A 21,803-nucleotide genomic window follows, 5' to 3' on the forward strand; every position below is an offset into this window, starting at 1 on the left:
ACAGACAGCTAAGCTATTACTTAATATGTCAAGTTTTAGTTTAACCACAACTGCAGATTGTTTTTTAAGGCAGACCAGATGTGACATCAAGGACTCTAATTAGTAGAGAAAATGACGCGTTATGGTCTTTACTCCCAATGGATCTTAACAACCATTAACAACATTGTAATAGAAGATTGAAGCCAATAGAAAGTCTGGCATCCAACCGCAAATTACTGTTTGATGTGAGACAAAACATACTGCAGGTGAGATGTAATCCGAAGTCATTGTATCATTAATATTATTATAATAATTGATTGATTGATTGAAATGTTTATTTCGAATACGAAAACAATAAGAAAAAAAGAAAAGAAAATTAACAACAAAGTTTTCCTCTCAATAATAAATAAATGAATAACAGTAATAAAATAAAATAAATCAAGAAAAACATCGTCAGAGAGTATTCGAAAAGGAGTGAGAAGAAGTAATTACAGTCATTATTATTATTATCAATATTATTATTATTGCTGCTATTCTTGTTGTTATTCTTGTTGTCGTTCAGTTTTTCATTGCCTAGTGCTTTAGTTGTAAATTCTATCATTATTATTAGTCAGTAATAATAACAATAATAATAATAACTGTCATTACTGCAATTTTTTTGTCATAAGTATCTTATTTGTGTGATATCATATTCCTTGTTTGCAGTGTTCTTTCTATTTTCATGGTTTCTTCTGCTTGTGTTTCTTCAAGATATTTTATTGTCATTTATACATATAAATAGATATTTACACTGTACAATGAAAGGCTTATTTTGCTGGTCCCCCAGCACAATGTACAGAAGGAACACAGTGTGTACAGAGAAGTAGTTACTAAATAAGTTTATAGAAATTAAATACATAAGGATAAGGCACATTATAAAGAAAGACAACAGCAGTAATCATCATGTAGCAATCAACCGTGTCATCAAAGCTGAGGATAAAGTCAAAAGTGTTGCGGTACAGTCGCAAATAATTTGTTTACGTCTGTCACGCGACCAGTCCAGGGGCGCGACCAATGAAAAAAGACGTCTAACGCAAGACCAAGAGGCATAAAGTGTACGAGAATATCAACAGCTCCACCGGAAGTTATATTACAAAATGAAAGCGGATATTTAATGCTGCGGACGTTCCTCATTTCCTCTCAATTTATTTCGGAACAGAAGCCGGAAGTGGAAGTGTTGCCGTTTCCCTTGTGCTTTCCGCTGATTTAGAAAATAGCAGGATGTAGCGGTACATGGATCGGGCTCTTTCTCTCCACATCAATCCCGGCCATCAGAAGACTCCTCTCGCGTTCTAATGTCGTCGCCGTCGCGGTGATCGTGGTCCGGGGGATGGGTGTCACGGCAGAGGCCACCAACGCTTGAGAAAGATGTCCAACATCCTCGATGCGGCGTCCAAAGTGAAATGGGACCGCGCGGCTGCGGCGAAGCGAGCCGTGTTCCTTGCGGCTGCCGCTTACGGCGTCAAAACATTGTACCCCATCATCTGCAAGCAGCTCCGCAAAAACGCCGAGCGGAGGGGCAACCACCGGGGAGCCAGAGCCGAGAACGGCGCCACCTGTCCGGACAAGCCTCGGATCCACGAGGCGGAGAATAAGAAGACTTCCCCCGGCGTGAATGCGGAATTTTTCAAGCAGATCCTCGAACTTGGCAAGATCCTCTTCCCCAAGCTGGTTTCCCGAGAGCTCGGCTTGCTCTCCCTGCACTCGGTGGCGCTCATATCCAGGACGTTCCTCTCGATCTATGTGGCCAGCCTGGACGGGAAGATCGTGAAGACCATCGTGGAGAAGAAGCCCAAGCGCTTCGTCTTCCAGCTGATCAAATGGCTGCTCATCGCCATCCCGGCCACGTTCGTCAACAGCGCCATCCGGTACCTGGAGTGCAAGCTGGCTCTGGCCTTCCGCACCCGGCTGGTGAACCATGCTTACCGGACCTACTTCACCGACCAGACCTACTACCGGGTCAGCAACATGGACGGGAGGCTCGCCAACCCGGACCAGTCCCTCACCGAGGACGTGATGATGTTCTCCCAGTCCGTGGCGCATCTCTACTCCAACCTCACCAAGCCCATCCTGGACGTGATGCTGACCTCCTACACGCTGATCCAGACGGCCAGATCCCGGGGGGCCAACGCCACCGGGCCCACGCTGCTGGCCGGCCTGGTGGTCTTCGCCACGGCCAAGGTGCTGCGCGCGTGCTCGCCCAAGTTTGGCAAGCTGGTGGCCGAGGAGGCTCACAGGAAGGGCTACCTGCGCTATGTGCACTCCAGGATCATTGCTAATGCGGAGGAAATCGCTTTTTACAGAGGACACAAGGTATGCAGGGGCGACAGGGTGCATGCAGGGGAGACAGGGTGCAGGGCGCATGCAAGAGAGAGGGTGCATGCTCTTCAGGAGTGCTGCATGAAAGCAACAGCATGCACAGTGAGATGGTGAAAACACCAGATGACTACAGTCAGTTAAACATTAATAAAACAGTACTGAGCCATTAGTTGAGATTTATTTCAGAATAACAATCTCTGCATGATCTGCAATCCTTAGTATTAGGTTTAACTCTTTATTAGGTCATCAAAGTACTTGGAACTGGATTGTAAACCTTATTATTGTAGACTATGTTAAGATATTACATTACATTTGGTAAATGCTGATTGTCACACATATCTCATGTTACTTATCTTAAAATGACTCTAAATGAAAATATATTAGACCTGAAGATCTGAAAGTTTGCATTTTTCTACATTTCATCTCTGAGTTCGACAGTATGATGCCTATATCTGCACATGTTTAATGTGCACATCATTAGCTATAGAGTCAAAATAGTGTTTAGAAGCATATTCTTCTAGGTTTCAATGTGGGTGTGGATAAAAACATTATTGAATAAAATAAAGATGGAAATGAATGGATTCTTTCCCAAGTAAAAAATATAATAGAAAATGCTTGAGTGAGAATGTTTGGTTATTTGAATTTGAAATAAAACAGAATTTAACGAAAACAGTGATGATTTTACAGTATTACACGATAGGCGGACAATAGAAACATCTTAAAGTGGGTTTATCTGATCTATTCCACTTTCATTTATGTTTGATAACTTCTCATTTTGACTCTCATAAGCTTGTTTAATTTGCGTACAGCAGGACACACTGACCCACACGTGGTAACATTGTTAAGAGAGCGTTATCATTGAGGGTCGTCATGGTAACAGATCAGCAGAGAAGAGCCAACTCGGATGAATGAATGATGAGTTTCCATCATTTGAAAAATGTACTTGGACTTCCTCTATCGTCAATATCTCGATTAGAAATTGAAACCGTGTGCTTCTCTTTTGCAGGTGGAGATGTGTCAGCTGCAGAAGTGCTACCGCGCTCTGGCGGAGCAGATGAACCTGATCCTGTCTAAACGTCTCTGGTACATCATGATCGAGCAGTTTCTCATGAAGTACGTGTGGAGCAGCAGCGGCCTCGTCATGGTGGCCGTGCCCATCATCACAGCTACCGGCTTTGCCGACAACGGTAAGCTCTTCTTCCTCCCAAGGTGTCGTATTCTAAGACGGATGCGTGCGAGCATCGGTAGAACTCACAAACTGATAACATCTCGAGCTGATTTGCATTTGAAAACAGTTGCTGCTTCCCACACCTCCCTGATGACCTTTTAAAAACAAGCCACAGTTGAGTCATCTCCTTTGTTACAGTTCCAGAGTAACTATTTGATATTCAAACCTTTTCTTTTTCCCCATTACCTTACGCTCGTTGCCACAAACACGTGAACACCTGTGTCGTGTGTCTCTCCGCCGCGCAGAAACAGCCGACGGACAGACGCAGGTGTTGGTGAGCGAGAGGACCGAGGCGTTCACCACCGCTCGCAACCTCTTGGCGTCGGGAGCCGACGCCATCGAGAGGATCATGTCCTCCTACAAAGAGGTGCATGCTTTTTTTTTGTTGTTGTTGTTGTTGTTGAAGCTCGGCTCTATTCTCGATGTTCTCTTGTCGGGTCTGCTGTCATGCACAGGGAGAACATGCAACCTTCACACAGGCGGGTTCTGAATCTGGAATGGAAAGAGAAGTTTCTGGTTGTGGCGGGGGGGCACTAACCACTTAATCACTGTCAATCTGCAGAGTAGAGCTGGAAACTACTTTTAAATTTACCATTTTAGTTGTTTTTTTTTGAACACATAAAATATCCAATTTTTTAATTGCTGATTTCACAAATCCTGCTCCAATCAAAATCAGTCTAGCTTGATGTTTATAGTACCCTTCAGACATCCTTCCATCTTTTATACCAGTTAATCCCATTTAGGGTCGTGACGTGCTGGAGCCGATCACAGCTGACTGCGGGCAAAGGCACCCTGGTAACAATTAACCTGGCGGGGCAAACACAGATAGATACAGGAAAATAAAGTCACCAATGAGCCTCAAACCAGTGCTTTGGGACTGTGGGAGTAAATCAGAGTGACCAGAGAAAATCCACACAGGAGAGAAGACAGCCAGTGCAGTTTCCAGACATTTAAATATAATTCAAAGTATTTCATTACTGACCAACACAGTCAATGCTCAGAGTTTTAGGCACGCCTGAAAGAAATGCTACTATTCTATCATGCAATACTAATGAGAAAGATCTGATTGGTTGAAGATGTCCTCTTAAAATCTCCTTTACGTGCTATCTTAGAGTCCTGCAGATTGTGTATGACCCCCATAGAGTCCTCATCTCAACACCATAAAGACTGCATTATCCTGTTTATTTCTGTATTCCTGGAGTGTTAAGTACCCAAGACCATTTTCTGGTCGTGACTTGTCCGGTTAGTTTACCAATCCCCCCCCCCACCCCCCCAAAAAAAGAAGAAGCTTGTTGGTGTGTGGCAAGTAGGTGGCAGTGAGCATGTTGGTTACACGAGGCCACACTGAGAGCCGAGTTTGTTCTTAAAGAGATAAAGCAGCCCCAGTTTCTGCACGGCTGGAGGATTTCCACTTGAAGCATTTGGATGCACAAGTGACCAAACACATGAATGGGAGGCATATGCACTCTTGGGATGATGGACACATTCAGCTCGTGTTTCCACCGTCTTCCACTTGTGAATCTACACATCCACTGCAATCCCAGCTGAAAAAAAACAAAACAAATAAAGAAATCAGTGAATGAAAGGCCTCATTCATTGAGGGCCAAATCCCTGATCTCTCGTTGCATTTTAATCCAAAACGGAAAAAAAAAAGAAAAATAGCCAGACCCATTCATGCATTCTGTCGCTCCGGCTGCATTTTGAGGTCCGTAAGAGGATTTGGCTGCAGCACTTTTGTGTTGAAGCTGTATTGCAGGGCAACGGCTCTCCAGTTTTGATCACATGCCACACTGTGCAGTTCCGTGTGGACGAGCTCTGTGAGTATCATCCGCTGAGTTTGTAGCATGAATGAGACAAGTTGAGAAGAGAGAGGGAGCTGACACTTAAACTGCTGTCCTCCATTGTACCACTGCACTCCGTCAGAAAGGCTTAAAACGCTGTTGATATTTATAAAACATGAGCGACTCACACAGAAGACTGTCACTGCTGTCGTTTGAGTTGTGAAAAACACCTCCCTGGAGGACACGACTTTTAGCAGCTCACTTCTTTCTTGCGTGTGTGTGTGTGTGTGTGTGTGTGTGTGTGTGTGTGTGTGTGTGTGTGTGTGTGTGTGTGTGTGTGTGTGTGTGTGTGTGTGTGTGTGTGTGTGTGTGTGTGTGTGTGTGTGTGTGTGTGTGTGTGTGTGTGTGTGTGTGTGTGTGTGTGTGTGTGTGTCGGAGCTCATCGCTGAGATGTGGAGCAGCATGCCCCTGCATGCAGAGGCCGAGTGTGTGTGATGTACCAGGCAGCAGGGATGGAGCGCATTCCTGCGGCACAGTGCCCAACTCACGCCTCCACACACTCTGCCTTTCTAATAAGAGACTGCACCGCATTACTGCATTTGTTACGTGTCTGATCGGATGGACACGTGACGTGACTCATCTTGTAAAGTGCTTTTTTATCTACACTTTTAGTTCAGTCAAGACTTTTAACTACTTCTATGGAGGGCATGTCACATTTACTTAAAGGGTCACTGTGTAAAATGTAAGTCATGTCTGTGGTCTACATTAGGTGGCAGTGTTGAGCAGCTTTTTGTTGGTTTATAGTTGCAGCGCGGCTAAAAGCGAATACCTTCTAATTATATAAATGACAGTTCTGTTTATTATTCCTCCAGCTGCCGCTGTGAGTGACTCAAGACGCCATCTTTAGGTGCAAACAGGTACTGCATGATTAAACGGGATGGTGCTAGTTGGAAAACTTTAGAAAGTTGACCACAGGACTGCGCTTGAGATGCTATCAAGGCTGTCGTTTTGACTGGATTTTTAGTTGAAGGTCATGTTGAATTACATGAAACTAAAACAGTACATGATGTACCTTTCACCTTACTGCATGTGTTAGCCTGCGTGAAAAGTTTTCATAAGGAGCGGATTAAAACCAAAACATATGTTCCTGAAGAGTGAATCTACTGCCCCACTGCCACGCTCATGTCATTTATAGGTCAGCCTGTTGTGAAGGCTCAGTGTGTATGTGTGTGTATATGTGTGTGTGTACAGAGCTCCTTTTCTCACGGCTTAGCCATCTGTTGATCTCTCAACCCTGCACTTTTGCATCTCTTCCCACTTTCCCGCGCTCTTTCCCTCATTTGAAAACTGTTTGGATGAAATGGAAAATGGTGCATTGACGCCGATGTGCAATGTTGCTGGGAATGAAGAAGTGAAACTTCCCATGATGCACCTCCTGCGTACAGCACGCACACAAAGTGCAGTCGTCAGGTAGATCTGTGCCTCACATGGCACGCGCCTGCTCTCCGTGCAGATTATCACTTATCAACACAGAAAGGTTTCACTTCCCCCAACATTCAAAATGGTTACTTCCCAGTTGTGGGAGTTTTTCCCCATATTGAGTCATCCACACTTTATTTGCTTAGCTTACAAAATTATTTAAAATAAATTAGAATCTATAAGCATGGTCTGTTATTTGTGGTGGCGGATTATATTACAAACATTGTCACTCATCTGGAAATCTTTGAGAGGCTGACTCGATTGTTCCCAACTGTTAAAATGGAACTTTGCGAACTGGTGAATTGCAGAGTTCCCAGATGCACAAATACAGCAGAATTTTGGTAATACTAAAGTTGACAGTATCCATGATGATGATGATGATGACAGTGACAGTTACTGCAGCCCCTCCCCCTCCTGAGACCAACCAGCAGAGATCTGGTGGCCTGAAGTCTCCGCTGCCGCACACGAATTCTCAGAAAACAGAGTTTGTTGTTTGACATGGTCAAGCTGTGTCAACAGGCTGCTCTGTGACTCTCGGCAGGGCGCAGCGCTGAGAGCCGGAGCAATGACCTCCGGCTCCCTGTCAACTCCTTTGACTTGCTCTCGATTCGGTTTGAAGCAATACTTGTATATTTGTGCTGATTTTGTGGTTGCAGTCATTTGGGTCATGTTAATGCACTCTTTCATCAGAGCAGAAGGTTGTCACGAGAAGTGTATGTATATTTGCATAGGTGTGTGTTTGTGTGATAGCCTGCAGGTCTGTGCACACACAGACGCATCAAAGTGCTCCCGGTATAAAACCACTTCCATACCTTACTCAAACTGGTTTGTCAGCCGGTGGCCATGACGGGTGACCTACACTGCAATCTGGTTCACTCCTGCCGACGATCATCCAGGCCAGGTCGTCACCCTTTGACCCCTGCGTGTTTGTCCGGGCAGATCACAGAGTTGGCGGGCTACACGGCGAGGGTCCACAACATGTTTGTGGTGTTCGAGGACGTCCAGAGGGGCGTTTACAAGCGCTCCTCACTGTCGGCCACGGCGGCGACGGAGAAGAAGAGCAAACCAGAGATGCATATTGATGGGCCCCTGGAGATAAAGGGTGAGGCCTGCTCCACTGTACGCAAACAAAACACACTTTTCTGCACATTGTTAAACAGATTGAGGCGTCAACCAGATAGATGCGAGGAAAAGTCTTCACAAGACTGAATGATTATTGTTATAAAAGAAAAAAACGATTGATTAGTTAAAGAAAAAACAGGACATTAAAGCCAAATAAAAATTAATTATTTCAGTCAAAACAGAATAGGGGCACACTTAATAGGAAACAATGTCACAAGCATGTAATTACGCATTCAATTAAACATTCAATGTAAAATAAACTAATATCCACAGCAGCAATAAGTAGGACCATTTAAATTCACAGCTTGTGTGTCTAAATATTATAAGAATCACAGTGTTACATTATTCATGTTGCATCAAATGCTTAAAAAAATATTTTTCATTTAGCCTTTATTTATTCAGGAGAAAACAAATTGAGATTAACAATGTCTTTTGCAAGTGTGTCCTAATGTTGGTAAAGCTTTTTTTGTACAAACTTTAACTTCAGCACCATAACTTAATGGCTTATTATTTTACCGTAAATAATGATGCATATATTAACTCTTTTTTTTCAATACTGTACCATTTCAGTGCGGTATAGACTTCACCCTCCCTGCTCTGTGGAGCACAAAATAAGCTTTATTTCGTTTGTTTGTGCCTCATCGTTTGATTTACACACAAAAAGGTGCAGTTGAATGTACACAAACTGTAATTGTATGTGCATAATAAAGGCTAATGAACGCGAATGATGAGAATGAAATGTAAAATTAAAAGATTTCATTCATTTCCCAGAGCCTTTTTTTGCGGGGGAAAAGGGTTTCAAGAACTTAAAAACATCTTTGACAAATCCATTTGAGTTTTGGGAGGACACACACTTGTAGGTCATTGGCATATATAGAGGCCATAAAGAGCTTAAAAAAAAAAAAGTGAACAATATGATTGTACTATCTCATGTAATTCAACAGAGTCGGTGTAAGTTGAGCTCTGCTTCAGTTATTTACAGGCCAGGAGATAAAATGTGACTTCTGTTATTGTTTTGCTCGGAGCCTCTTTGTCACACAGTCGTCTTTTTTTTTTTTTTGAATCATCTTCTCTTACTGTCTGACTTTAGGCCACAATATAACATTTAACACTGAATTGTGGGCTTTCACAGCTAAAGATCGCTAACGAGCGGTCACCAATAGCTGGTTGAAGGATAAATGAGGCGGGTTACAAGGGTTTTATATATTTTTAATCCCATATGCTTTGCGAGTATTAACCCATCCATATCTGTACTTATGCATCAGCAGAGGGAGAATAATCCTGCTCCAGCTTCTGAGCTGTTTTTCTGATCTACTCTTGCTGGTTTTCTCTTTCCTCTGCAGGTGAGGTGATCGATGTGGACAACGGCATCGTGTGTGAGAGCGTGCCGATCATCACACCGAACGGGGACGTGGTGGTGTCTTGCCTCAACTTTAAGGTGATACGGCTGTAGCATTAGAATGATACACTCCTCCTCAGGAGCTTCACAATTGTATATCGTCTCTTGAGTCTGAGTCTCTTTGCCCAGGGCTCTGGTCTGTGTGTCATTTATTAGCATTAAAGAAGAACCCCCTGCGGTCTCATTACAAAACGCATCCGTCCTTCGGGTGCCGAGGTGTTGCTCGCCTCAGGAGATCGGCTCCCGTAATGAGTTGAAAATGGATCTTGCGGTGCTTATAATCACAAATCAAAGCCGACAAGAGTCAAATGTCACTTTAACAAGCCTTTCGCTCCTTCTGTTTGCTTTACACAAAACCTTGAAGGGGTCGTAGCACAGAGAGGACGTCTCGCTTTAAACTGCCTGGGATCTATTCCATTGGAGGATAAGGATTCAGGCTTAAGTTACTCAGCGCCATGAAAGATGTCTTCTGTATCATTAACATCAGTGCTTGCGATGTATTCACAGCCATGAATACACATGAGTTTACCCTGTGCAGCTCTCTGCATGCTGGTGGCCTATGTCAGCTCATTCTGCACTATCTTGTTGTCTTTAGTTCATAAATCTATCGAACTGCATAACTAACTGGTGTTGTGCAGATTTTGTATCTTTGCTGCAGTTGATTGCATCGGCTGATTAACTCAAAACATCAGACTTCCACACACACGATGCAACTGTTGCTGCTTTTTGTAGTTGTCATTATAAATCATAAATCTCTTTCTATTCAAGCTATATAATAGAACATCTTCCTCCCACCAACTTCAGCTGAAGCTAATGAATGAAACAGCATTACGGTTCTCTGCATCACATGAATGCATATTGATTCACAGAGAATTTAAAGTAATGCAATAGTTGTATTTCCAAATAGTGATATAAAGTAAGACACCTGCTGGACATGCTGGAGATATGTACTGATATCTTATGAGTCAGCTTTATATAAAGATTAACATAATGTATTGTAATTGTGGTGACGATCTGCTTCAGGATGGCTGATAAATTCTCTTTCAGGTGGAGGAGGGCATGCACCTGCTGATCACAGGGCCCAACGGCTGCGGCAAGAGCTCCCTGTTCAGGATCCTCAGCGGGCTGTGGCCTGTGTACGGCGGGCGGCTGCACAAACCCTCACCTCAACATATGTTCTACATCCCTCAGAGGTACACACACAGTAATCCAATATTGACTTCAAAGAAGTGCTGTAAAACACTGCGGGATTTGATCATCGTATCCTCACAAGTAATCTAATCCATTGTAACTGGGCCTGTGAGTGTCCGTGTGTGTGAAGCTGACCAAGAAACCAAAGCCAGAGTCAAATCAGATGTGGTATTCTCTCCATCATTTCAATAACTCCAAAGGCTTTTTATCATTTCTCACATCAGTGTTAGTTTTGATCGAGGCTTTTGTGGCTATTTTAATATCCTCGCTAGAATGACGTTTAAGATCTAGTTTTGATGTGGGAGGTTTTCAGGCGAGCCTACATCACATCCCAAGTGTGTTAACGCTTGTAATTTAGTTAAAGAGCTAAAAGATGCTACAAAAACTAGGGACTTGACATTGCAATGCAAAATGCTTTTGATGTATTTTGCCTCTATTTGTGCGTTCACACACTGGAATTAAGAATTTCATGGCTGTGAATCAGCCCTCATTAGTCACCCCACCCAGGATATTGCAGCTTTTCGTATATTAATGGTGTTTTTTTGTTTTTTTATGAGATTTTTTGTTAAAATTTGGGAGAATCGGCAGACATGACATCGAATGTTTCCGCTTTTTCCTTTTAGCTTCTAGCATGGGCTTTATGAGTGCGTTTATGTACTTGATTTGATTGTAGGTTTCAAGTTAGACACGGTGCCCCCATTTGTAAACTTAAAACAACATTGCATCAGGATAAGAGTGTTACCCCACTTTTAAGCAAAAAATTATGAAACAGTTTCCTGTTTGTCATTTTCTAAGACTGTTTGGCTCAATGTGATGACTTTTAAAATGAATGTGCTTGTTTGACTCTTTCCTATAGCCGGAAAAATCCAAAAAGCCATGTGCATAGAAGTTGTGTGTGTGTGTGTGTGTGTGTGTGTGTGATCAGGATGTTGATACTTGAAAGGTTGAACAAATAGATATTCAAAAGAAAGAAGCGAGACTGTCACCCCTAAACGGTGCTGAAGTGAAGATAAGACAAACTTTCTAATGGAATTGTATGCGGAGCTGCGAACAACCAGAGCCTCAGTTGACATCTCTCCTGCGGAGCGGTGAATATTTTATACGGAGGATGAGACGGCCACCTGGCAGCTGTAACACAATCCAACACGCTGGTGACAAAAGAGACAAGTGAAGCAAAACGGATATCTTGTTGTGTGCCGTTTGTTCTTTAAGTATCTCCTAGTTGTCCTACATTGTTCAAACTCTCACCTCTGCCTTTGTTAGCTGCCTACTTAGCACACGGCAGGAAGTAAAGGATGAATGGAGCCCGTGTTTATGTGCATGTGTGTGTCCCCAGGCCATACATGTCAATGGGTTCACTCCGGGACCAGGTGATCTACCCAGACTCGGTGGAGGACATGAGCGGCAGAGGACTGAGTGACGAGGATCTTGAGGCCATCTTGGATATCGTCAATCTGAACCCCATTGTCACCAGAGAAGGAGGTAGGAGGGCAACGAAGACTGATGAGGGCAACTAAATCTTAGAAGAAGAAAAAATGCCCATTCTGAAGGAGATCAGTGACAAAATGTTGCTTCGAAATGAGAGAATCCAAACATGTCCAACGGATTATCATCTATTTATAGTCTATTCCTTTTTTCTCCAACCTCGACAACATCGCAAAGACTCATCTGTGAAATCAAACGGGACAGACAAACACTGTGTCAGCCAAAACAACTAAACATTATCTACAACATTTTGACATATTTTAGCATCACAAGGTCACCAATTGACCTTTGAACACATCCACTTCTAATCACATCTTTAAACAGGGTTGTAGGTGTTTGGGATCAAACAAATGACATGACGTTCAGGACCCATGTCTTGATCTGGTGAATTGCTGGTATTTCCCAAACCTGAATCCGTGTCTTAATTGGCTCCCACTCTCCTCCAGACAAGCGGGACCATTGTTTGTACTCAGCTCCTGCACCAAGCTCAGCCCAGTAAGAGGGTTTTGACGTATGAATGGCCACACTGTGAACACGTTGAGGGAAAAGCTCCTGAGCGTTCTCAGATCACACATTTGCAGGATTGAATCATCCGAAATAAACGTGGATTAATAAACCCACGCTCTGCTATTAAGGAGGATTGCTAGCTTCTCTTTTATAGACCTCGAGGAGTGGCGACAAAATTTTGCTATATTTAACGTATTTGGTAGCGTGTTTACAAAATTTCTGTAATGTGAACAAACAACAGTCATGACATCCACTCAAAACACATTTACATGGTGCTGCGGTTAAATTCCTTATTATGTAATACCACCTTGTACCACAAGATGGTGTAGTGAGTCTGTTTTTAGTCAAACAACAGACTTACTGACACCCAACGCATCAAATGGTCCAACAACGCAGGATTTAAGCGTGTGCCTTTAAATCTCATCTGTTAATTTTCTTGCTGTGTCTTCCTGTTTTTGTCCAGGCTGGGATGCTGAGCTGGACTGGAAAGATGTGCTGTCGGGTGGTGAGAAGCAGAGGATGGGAATGGCTCGCATGTTCTACCACAAGTAAGAGCGAAAAAAGCCTCACTGTTGTCTGCTGACGTTTGTTGAACCAGAAAAATGTTATATCTTGGCTACTAATATATATATGACACTAAATGTCACAGTCAAGGCTGGATTTTGGCCTTTGCATTGTTGCATCTGTTCAATTTTCCCCAAAAGAAGCAAAGTGAGAAATTCATTCCAAGTTCTACAAGAATCTCTATGTTGCATTTTTTCTTATTTATCGGTTTTTATCATATATGATCTTTTTAATCGTCATCCTGCTTGTACGAAAAGAGTTCAAAGCTCTGTTTCTTTGCTTCCTGGTCATTTTGTATGACTTTATTTGTGTAGTACACATGTGAGATCCTGTCTGATATAAGAGTAAACACAGCCGATCTTATTAGTTGAGGCATCGCAGGTATTCAAAACGGTCTCCCCTGTTTCTTTCAGGCCTAAGTACGCCCTGCTGGATGAGTGCACCAGCGCTGTGAGCATTGACGTGGAGGGAAAAATTTTCCAGGCTGCCAAGGATACCGGCATCTCCCTGCTCTCCATCACACACCGGCCCTCCCTGTGGTAATACACGTCAATACACCCAAATATTCCCGTCCAGTGTTTAAATGTGACGTTTGCTGCTGTACTGGAGCAGCTTTCCCTCCCTCCCACATTCAAAACCCTTCCTCTCCGCCTCCAGGAAGTACCACACCCACCTGCTGCAGTTCGACGGGGAGGGGGGCTGGCGCTTCGAGCAGCTGGACACGGCGACGCGCCTCTCCCTCACCGAGGAGAAGCAGCGGCTGGAGTCCCAGCTGGCCGGCATTCCCGAGATGCAGCATCGCCTCAACGAGCTCTGCAAGATCCTGGGAGACGACTCCGTCCTCAAAACAGCTGAGGAGTGAGAGAGGGCGAGAGTGGGAGAGAAAGAGAAAGAGGGGGGGCGGCGGGGAAAGAGACAGACGAAGAATTCTGACAATTCGTACCTACTTTTTCTGGCTTAGATATCTTTGCTTCTTTAATGTTTTTTTTTTCTTTTCTCCGTTGTTGTGAAAAGCTCAAGAGCTCTGCTCCCCCCCTCCCCATTCATTTAAACCAGCTCCACTCTGAGAAGTGGGGGGGAGACATTAACGGGCACTCACAGGAACTTCTCCCCCACGTTGGAGCCAGATTTTTTTCTTTTCTTTTCTTTTTACATTTGGTTTTTAGTGCACATCGCTGTCAAGATCAATTTGCTGCCTTCCCGTGTGACATGCCCAAATTAACTGAGATATTTGAATTGTTTAATTGCACTTTACGCTGCTTTATAGGGCTTCTACTTTTAGCTGAATTCCGACAGAAATCTTTTTAACCCTTGAACCACTATCTTGTCCAAAGCAGTATTCCAGGCCCTGTGCAGGGTCCTTCTTGTGTGTACCGCCATCATTTAGTCATAAATTAAACATTTTAAGTGAATTCAATTAGTTGGGAGAGATCAGGAGAGGCTATTTTTCCTAATGTCCAAATATGCCTTTGTTGGATTCGTTGTGTTTGGAGCCACCGTGTAACCCCTCTCCTTGATACCTCATCGTGATGCAGTAACACCGGCTCGCATGCAGAGTCTGCTCCGTCTATTATTAGAGCAATTAGTGACGCCGGCCTGGCTCCGAAACTATAGGTTTCTGGTTTGCTGAACAAATACAATGAGCTGAAGAGGGTCCTCTCTGGAGGGGCGAGCCGACCCTGCTGTGTGGACAGTGTGTCGGTCGAGGCAGGTAACCACCCAGACACAGAGTGTGTGCAGGGTGCGATTTAAGATAAAAGCAGATGAGGGCAGCGTCTGATGTGTCCCATGACGGCTATTAGATTATTAAATGTAATTATGTGAGGCAGACGGGTACACAGACTCACTGTAGTGCTAACGGAGCAGCTTCTGACTCGCGCCCGTCAACAAATATCATTTGACAACAATATCTTCTCACTTTTACTTTGTTTTACATTCAAATCCCTGTGTACAGGTGATTTATTTCATCGCCTTCTAAAAATCACTGGGAGTACATGTACCAGAGACGGGAGAGTCTATCCTCAAATCGCACCCTGGGTTCACAAACACATGCTGGCTACCTGTTGAAGCTGTTTCATGTTGTCACGTCGAGCCTTTGCAAACTGTCCTCTGTTCAATTTTGATAGTTTTCAATTTTCCACGGTACGAGCCAGCTAATTCTCAGTGAAGTGTGTCCTAATGTGTAAAGTGTCATCGTAGGGCATGTACAGATGGGCGACAAATTAAATGATAATAACATCTATACAGAACTTTTTAGGACTTGCATTGCAATCATGTGTGAAAATGCCCTTTTTTTTTTTTTTTTTTAAAGGTGTTTTAATGAGCGATTCATTCGTGGAAAAAGGTGGAACTTGTCTGTTTTCAGAGTTACAGATCTTGACGTCAAAGGTCCAGGAGTAGGACTCATTTTAGTTCAGTCTCATCTCAGTTCAGGAGCCCAGTTTGATCTTATTAAGGGTTCACCTGCAGAAAATATAATTAAACTTGAAGAAATATGAAAACAGATTAAAAAGATTTTGGTTTAAGGACAATCAAATATGAATACATTCTGAAAATGTTCAAACTTTTCTGAAAAATCCAATATGAAATTAAATGTCCCACATATTAGGAATAGCAGTGACTTTGATTGAAACACTGCACATGGTGTATTCTTAGGTGTTTTTTGTAGTTTTTTCTTTACACTGAACCCTGTTGCAACCTGATTTTGTCCCGTGGACTGATTTGCTACCCAATATTGAAATTGTCTGCCAGGAGCAAGACACTGATTCTGTCTGTTTTGTTCCTATTCCTGCAGGGAAGGCATTTTGCAGGCAGGTCCTCCGACAGCAGTAATGTCCAAACGCTGCCCTGCGGGGCCTCAGTCCTACCGGTTTCAGATCATGTTTCTGCAGAGATTCATGACGTCATTTATTAGTTTCAGATGAGTTAAAGGTGCAGCGTGTAAGATTTAATCACCGTGAGGTTGCGTAACTAAATATTTAACTTGAATGTACAGAACATAGGGCGACCAAAAAGCTCATCCAAAAATAACCTGAATGTCCTTCCTCAGTTTGGGAGCCATAGGTTTGTATTCAGATATAATCAGCTGATCATAAAGCAAAAAAAAAAAAACAACGTGTAATAAACCGCCCATGTTTTATCTTTATTTCTTAATCCTCATACCAATCTTACAAACTGTCCATTTAAAGCATGCAGCACTGTGATCCTCTGGGACTTGGATTGACGTCCTGACTTACTGAGGAGTGTCCAAGGCAAATCAACTCTGAGTCATCCTGAGTCCAAATCTTTTATTCTTTTTTTCATTTCTCTGTCAAGATTACTTCATACGTAGGATGTGAGGCGTCACTGACTTGTTTCATGGGTTTAAAATTGATGTGCGATCCCAGATATTTGGAGTACCGGCACCAGGTAAAGGTGCAACATCTTCATAATGGCTTCACTTTTAATTCAATTTCAATATCCTTTAATTTGTCACCCATCTGTATTGCAGGTGTCGAAAAGCTCAGGCCTCTTTATAGACAAAGTTTAGAGCTGGTGGAGGTTTAATGTAACTGCAGGTGTGGTTTGTTTTTCCTCACTCAGCCCTTCGTGTCCAGCAGGCGGCTGCTGACTGTAAGTTGTGATACTGTGAAAATTTGTAACACTTTATTTTGAAATGAAAAGCTCGTTGGCTTTGGGGGGTTTTTTGGGTTTTTTTAGGCTTGTCTTACTCCGATCTGGGGGAAGAACCACCTCCGTAGTTGTAGATGTCACCTGACTCAAATGAAAGGGTTAGGTGTGTAGATAAATGGAACAACGGCTTCTTTCTGTGGTTCAAACTTGTGTACATGATCACCATGTTGTGCACTGAACTGTATCATAGACCTACCTTTCAGATCATTCGGAGCGCTTTGAAAAATCCTTCTATTCATTTTGGCTCTGGACACATTATTACACGAGCCGTTAAAGTTTAACCTTCCCGTGTTGTCTGACAGTAATTCATGCTTGATTTAGTTTCTTCAGTAAAATTATTATAAATGTCAGAAATATTGTCAAATCTGTGACGGACAAGGACAACACCGAGCGCCGGTGTGTTATTTTAATGCATTAAAAGACCCCAATCAACATCACCTTCAATCTTGAGCACAGTATAATAATACACGGGGTTACTATAATACCTCTATTTTGTTGAGGACAGACAATCAGTTACATAAACACTGCTGGATTGCAAAGTACACATCAGCTAGAACGATTCTCTGAAACAGTACAGAGGCATCATCTGATTTGTTATGAATTCACGATAATGGATGTCTCTACGTCTGTATGTGGACGTTTCCAGATATGAGATGAAGCTGCAATTTTGACCCTTGAAACCTTAAAGGTCACTGAAGGACTGGTATTTTACCCCAGAACGTGACTAAAGAACAAGAAAATATCAATTTACAAATATCACTGGATTTCAAACTCAAGAAATATACTCTTTTTTTGTTTGGTCTTGTATTATGATCGGGACCATAGATTATGGCTTTCTAGGCTTTTTTTTTTTTTTACAATACATGGCGAGTCTTTTCTGGAGTTTCATACTGTGCTGTCGGTGCAACTCTGTCGACAGGACGGCTCACGAGCCGCAGAATGACACAGAGTGTAAACGGTAACATTTTATCAAGAAGTGATAGAATAAGAAGCCACTTTTTCTCTTTTTTTTCCTCCATGTTTTCACATGGATTCTTCTAGTTTAAAGGTTGCTATAGGCTTCATATAAAAATATATTTGTTAACTCAGAAGAACAATAACTTTTTACCCCATTGATGAAAGCATTACACCTGCATATACAAGGGCTGAGAGTCGATGATGGATGGGGGGCAATAAACAGAAGGAAAAAAATGCTGTTTTAAATTACATTTACATAACATTACAGTTTAGGGAATTTTCGGTTTTTCCAGATTCTCCTGTCCCAACATGACTGATATATTTTCCCTCGCATTTCCTAAAAAGAAACAACTGACAAGGAAATGTGTTATATCACCAAAAACACATTTACATACCTTATTTTATCACTTGTGTCACTGGCAGTCATGGAAATTCTAAAGGAAGCTTTACTTCAAAACAATAACAGCTTCAGCAAAAGACTATATATATATATATATATATATATATATATATATATATATTCAAAGCATTTAACTAATGCATAAGGAGTTATTCTGTTTACCTCAATGTGGTTCAAACTCTAAACACACTTTGAAAAAACCTCCTGAAGTAACCAAACAAATCCAGTGTGGCGCGCACAGCTGTTGCCCCCTAGTGACCAAAAATAGAAACAGCATTTTGAATTTTCTGCCTTTTCTTTTTCTAACGAGGGAACTCTTTGTTAACCTTAAAAAAATAAAAATAAAAAAAAGAAGCAGCTTTGCCTGTATTGCTTTTGAAGTGTATAGATCAGTTCCTCTGTAACGTTTAAAAGTGAAGACATCTTTAATAATGAAACTTTGATACTGACCTCTTCTTGTCTGTACATAAGAGAAAGAATAGATCCATTCCGGATGATCAGTAGGTGATTAGTTTTAACTTGAAGGATGGGAGAAGGAGTGAGCACAGAAATATTACTGATTCTGCAGAATGAAGGCCAGGGCAGGAACTTCCTGCTTCATCAATCCTCGTATGGATAATGACAAATTAAAGAGTCGACTCAACAACCCATCCAAACTTTCACAAGAGGAAAGACATTCCTCGTTCATCCCAACACATCCAAAACATGTGAATACATGTGATCAGGCCCTTTATATTGTGTTTCTTTTCGGAATTTGTTGTTTTATAATTGTGTTTATAGTGCATGGTGCAATATTTTAGTAGTTTACAATTATACTAGTGCTGGGAGGACAGTAAAGAAAATAATCTTTTTAAGTCAAACTTTTAATTTATTTGAGTTGTTGAGCGAAACAAATATATACGTACATTGAAGTTTTACAAATGACTGAATCTGCTAAATATGATGAAACGATTTACACAACAAACGTTTTACAGGCCTTAATTTGACTGCTGTGTACCCAGCATGCACTGCTCCCCCAGGCGTTACTACAGTCTGGAGTTACCACTGAATTAACTATAAGAGACTTCTAGCTCGATTTGCAAACTCCCAAACCTGTAATTGTTTCATCTTTTAACTTCCTGTAACAGTAGCTCAGACCTCCTTTAATAAGGTCGCCTCGTGTCAATGTAGGAATCTTTTTTTTTTTTCAAACATTACCATCAATTTAGTTACAGCAACAAAAAAAGTAATCTGTTGAAAAAAAACACATTCTGATGTCACTTTGTGCTGAGAGATGAAGATGTATTTTTCTTGTGAATAAAACAAAACAGATCGACCTCCGAAAAATGAGTCGGGTTGTGTCCTTTCTTTGTGTTCCTTTTGTGAAACTATATTCAAGGATGAAAAATGCTTCAGAGAGACATTTATTGAAATATGTCACACCCCAGAGTTTCATCTCAGGACGTTTCAATACTTTTAAAGTTTGAGTCAAACACCCTTTTATTGTATTTATATCTGATTCTGATCAAATATGCTGAGAACCTCGACACTCACTAATTTCAAATAAATCACAATTTCCAACTAAATAAAGTATATATCTCATACATTTCTCTCTGGGATTCTGTAAAACATTGACTATACACTATTGAGCACCACTTTTCAACTATATAATGGATTATATGTAAAAAAAACTAAATGTTATGTTTACAATGTTTTACTCATAGATGTTTTATCAACAGTTATTACATTTTCAAGTTAAATGCCTGACTAAAACACACATTTCTCAATTTTTAATATAATAGTTTAATTATTTGACTGATCTGGGCCTCTTTCTTGCGCTCTCTCTCTCGCTCTCTCTAGCTCTCTCTCTCTCTCTTTGTGTGTTTGTGTTTCAATTACTTGGTGGAAATACATGTTGGAATTGTTTGCAATTCTTTTGTGCAGTAAGTAAACTATTCAGCAAAGTCATAGGCAGTTTCTGTGGTGCAAAGTTAAAACAACACAAATCGATTCACAATTATTGATCGGGGAGTGGCCAATCAGATCACAGGGGGCGTGTCGGAGGAAAACAGTAAGTTTATTTCTTGAAAACCTTTTTACTAAAAACTTTTCCTGCTATAGGTACCTATTATGTCCAACCATTTTTGCAGCTTCTTTAACATTAGATTAGAGAGATGAAAAAAGTTTAAAAAAAAAAGAAGAAAAACGATACTCACTGGGGAGAAGTAATAGCGCCACTAACGGTTACTAAAAACGTTGAATATCGCTTTCAAGGAAAACACTGGCATATTTTATTGCAAATTATGGTCTTAAACTATTTACTATATATATGAGACAGTGGTCATACTAAAGCTTTAGGCTGCTTAGGAAGGATATTCCTCTTTCACAATACAAACACATTGTGGTTTGAGCAGAAAGATCTTTGGAAACTGAAGTTGATACTTCCAAAGGTACACATTAATTATATTTTAAGATTGTAGTAACATAAATGGACCACTTGGTGTCAGCAAAGGCAAAGCAGAAAATCACCACATGGGTTCAGTAGATGCCTCCATTCATTACCTTCGCCAACGAAAGTTGGTTAAGTTAAATTAGGTTAAGTGTATTTATTTATTGGTTTGTGTATGTATGTATGTATGTATGTATGTATGTATGTATGTATGTATGTATGTATGTATGTATGTATGTATGTATGCATGCATGGATGGATGGATGGATGGATGGATGGATGGATGGATGGATGGATTTATTTATTTATTTCGGTGTTTTGAAATCCAAAAACAAAGTGACTGAAGATTTCAAGCATTTCTGGTACTTTTATTCCTCCTTTTTCTTTTTCCTTTCCCTCGTCCCCACCTTCCACTTCATTCTGTTCTTCCTCTTTCAATTATTATTTTTCTCTCTCTTTCCTCCTCTTGTTGTTTTCCATGTCCCTACTTTATTTTTTATTCTTATTTTTCTTAATATTGTTCGCATTTTGATTGAAATATATTGTATTCATTCACCATTCCAACTTGGAATGAGGAAAACATAATTCCCAGACTTCCGTAAAAAAAAAATATATATATATATCAAAGTAGAAAATAAAATACAATAATATACTTCACGTACAATGAAAGTGTTTGATATTATAAAAATATGTATTCTTTTACTGCGTTATCCATCAGCGACTCCGCTGTGTGGGAGGGGCTTGCTGACGTCACTCAGTGCCGGGGTCTAGAGCACTGCACTGAGCGGCCGCTTCGCTCGCTCTCACACACTGTTCGCTCGCGCTGCTCATTCTGCTCCTCCCGGCCTGGAGGCTGTGACTGTGCCCACCATGGCTCTTCCTCTGGAGAGGTGAGCACGGACATTTCCACCACCATGACGGGAGGACACGCTCTTTTATCGCCTCTAACAATGTGTTTGTGGGCGCGCAGGAGGTGAAAGGAAAGGCGGAGGAAGCTCGAGACAAGAAGCGCGTTAACCGGGAGGAATACAAGCTGAGAGAGAGAGAGAGGCGGCCGGGAGCTTTTCTCCTCTTGTAAGAGGATCAAGAAGAAAGGGAAATCAAGCTATTTTTAAGCGGAGCGTCTGAGGCTGACACCATGACCAGTGGAGCGGATGAGAGCTCGGTGCGCGTCGCCCTTCGGTAAGGATGCAGCAGCAGCCCCTCATGCAGAGATGCTCCGGTGGTACACCTGCTCCAGGAGCTGCACATGT

At 41.8% G+C, this 21,803-nt stretch overlaps 2 protein-coding genes across 2 annotated transcripts in view; both read left to right on the forward strand.

Moving 5' to 3' along the window:
• Positions 1–1,218: 1,218 nt before the first annotated feature.
• On the forward strand, positions 1,219–16,191 carry abcd2 (ATP-binding cassette, sub-family D (ALD), member 2). The gene is made up of 10 exons (XM_080492076.1): positions 1,219–2,331; positions 3,344–3,524; positions 3,811–3,932; positions 7,765–7,927; positions 9,291–9,385; positions 10,394–10,539; positions 11,874–12,019; positions 12,993–13,077; positions 13,507–13,632; positions 13,751–16,191. The coding sequence occupies exons 1-10, from the start codon at positions 1,387–1,389 to the stop codon at positions 13,953–13,955; spliced, it is 2,214 nt and encodes a 737-aa protein (XP_080348202.1). The 5' UTR covers positions 1,219–1,386; the 3' UTR covers positions 13,956–16,191.
• Positions 16,192–21,329: 5,138 nt separating this feature from the next.
• LOC308127071 (kinesin-like protein KIF21A) overlaps positions 21,330–21,803 on the forward strand; it is a 36,439-nt gene continuing 35,965 nt past the window's right edge. Inside the window, exon 1 of the mRNA XM_080491839.1 lies at positions 21,330–21,732. Coding sequence (XP_080347965.1) covers positions 21,689–21,732 — 44 coding nt within the window. The 5' untranslated portion in view covers positions 21,330–21,688. The remainder of the gene's footprint in view (positions 21,733–21,803) is intronic.

This window comes from Lipophrys pholis (genome assembly GCF_963383615.2).
Source record: "Lipophrys pholis genome assembly, chromosome: 22".
Classification (NCBI taxonomy): Eukaryota; Metazoa; Chordata; class Actinopteri; order Blenniiformes; family Blenniidae; genus Lipophrys; species Lipophrys pholis.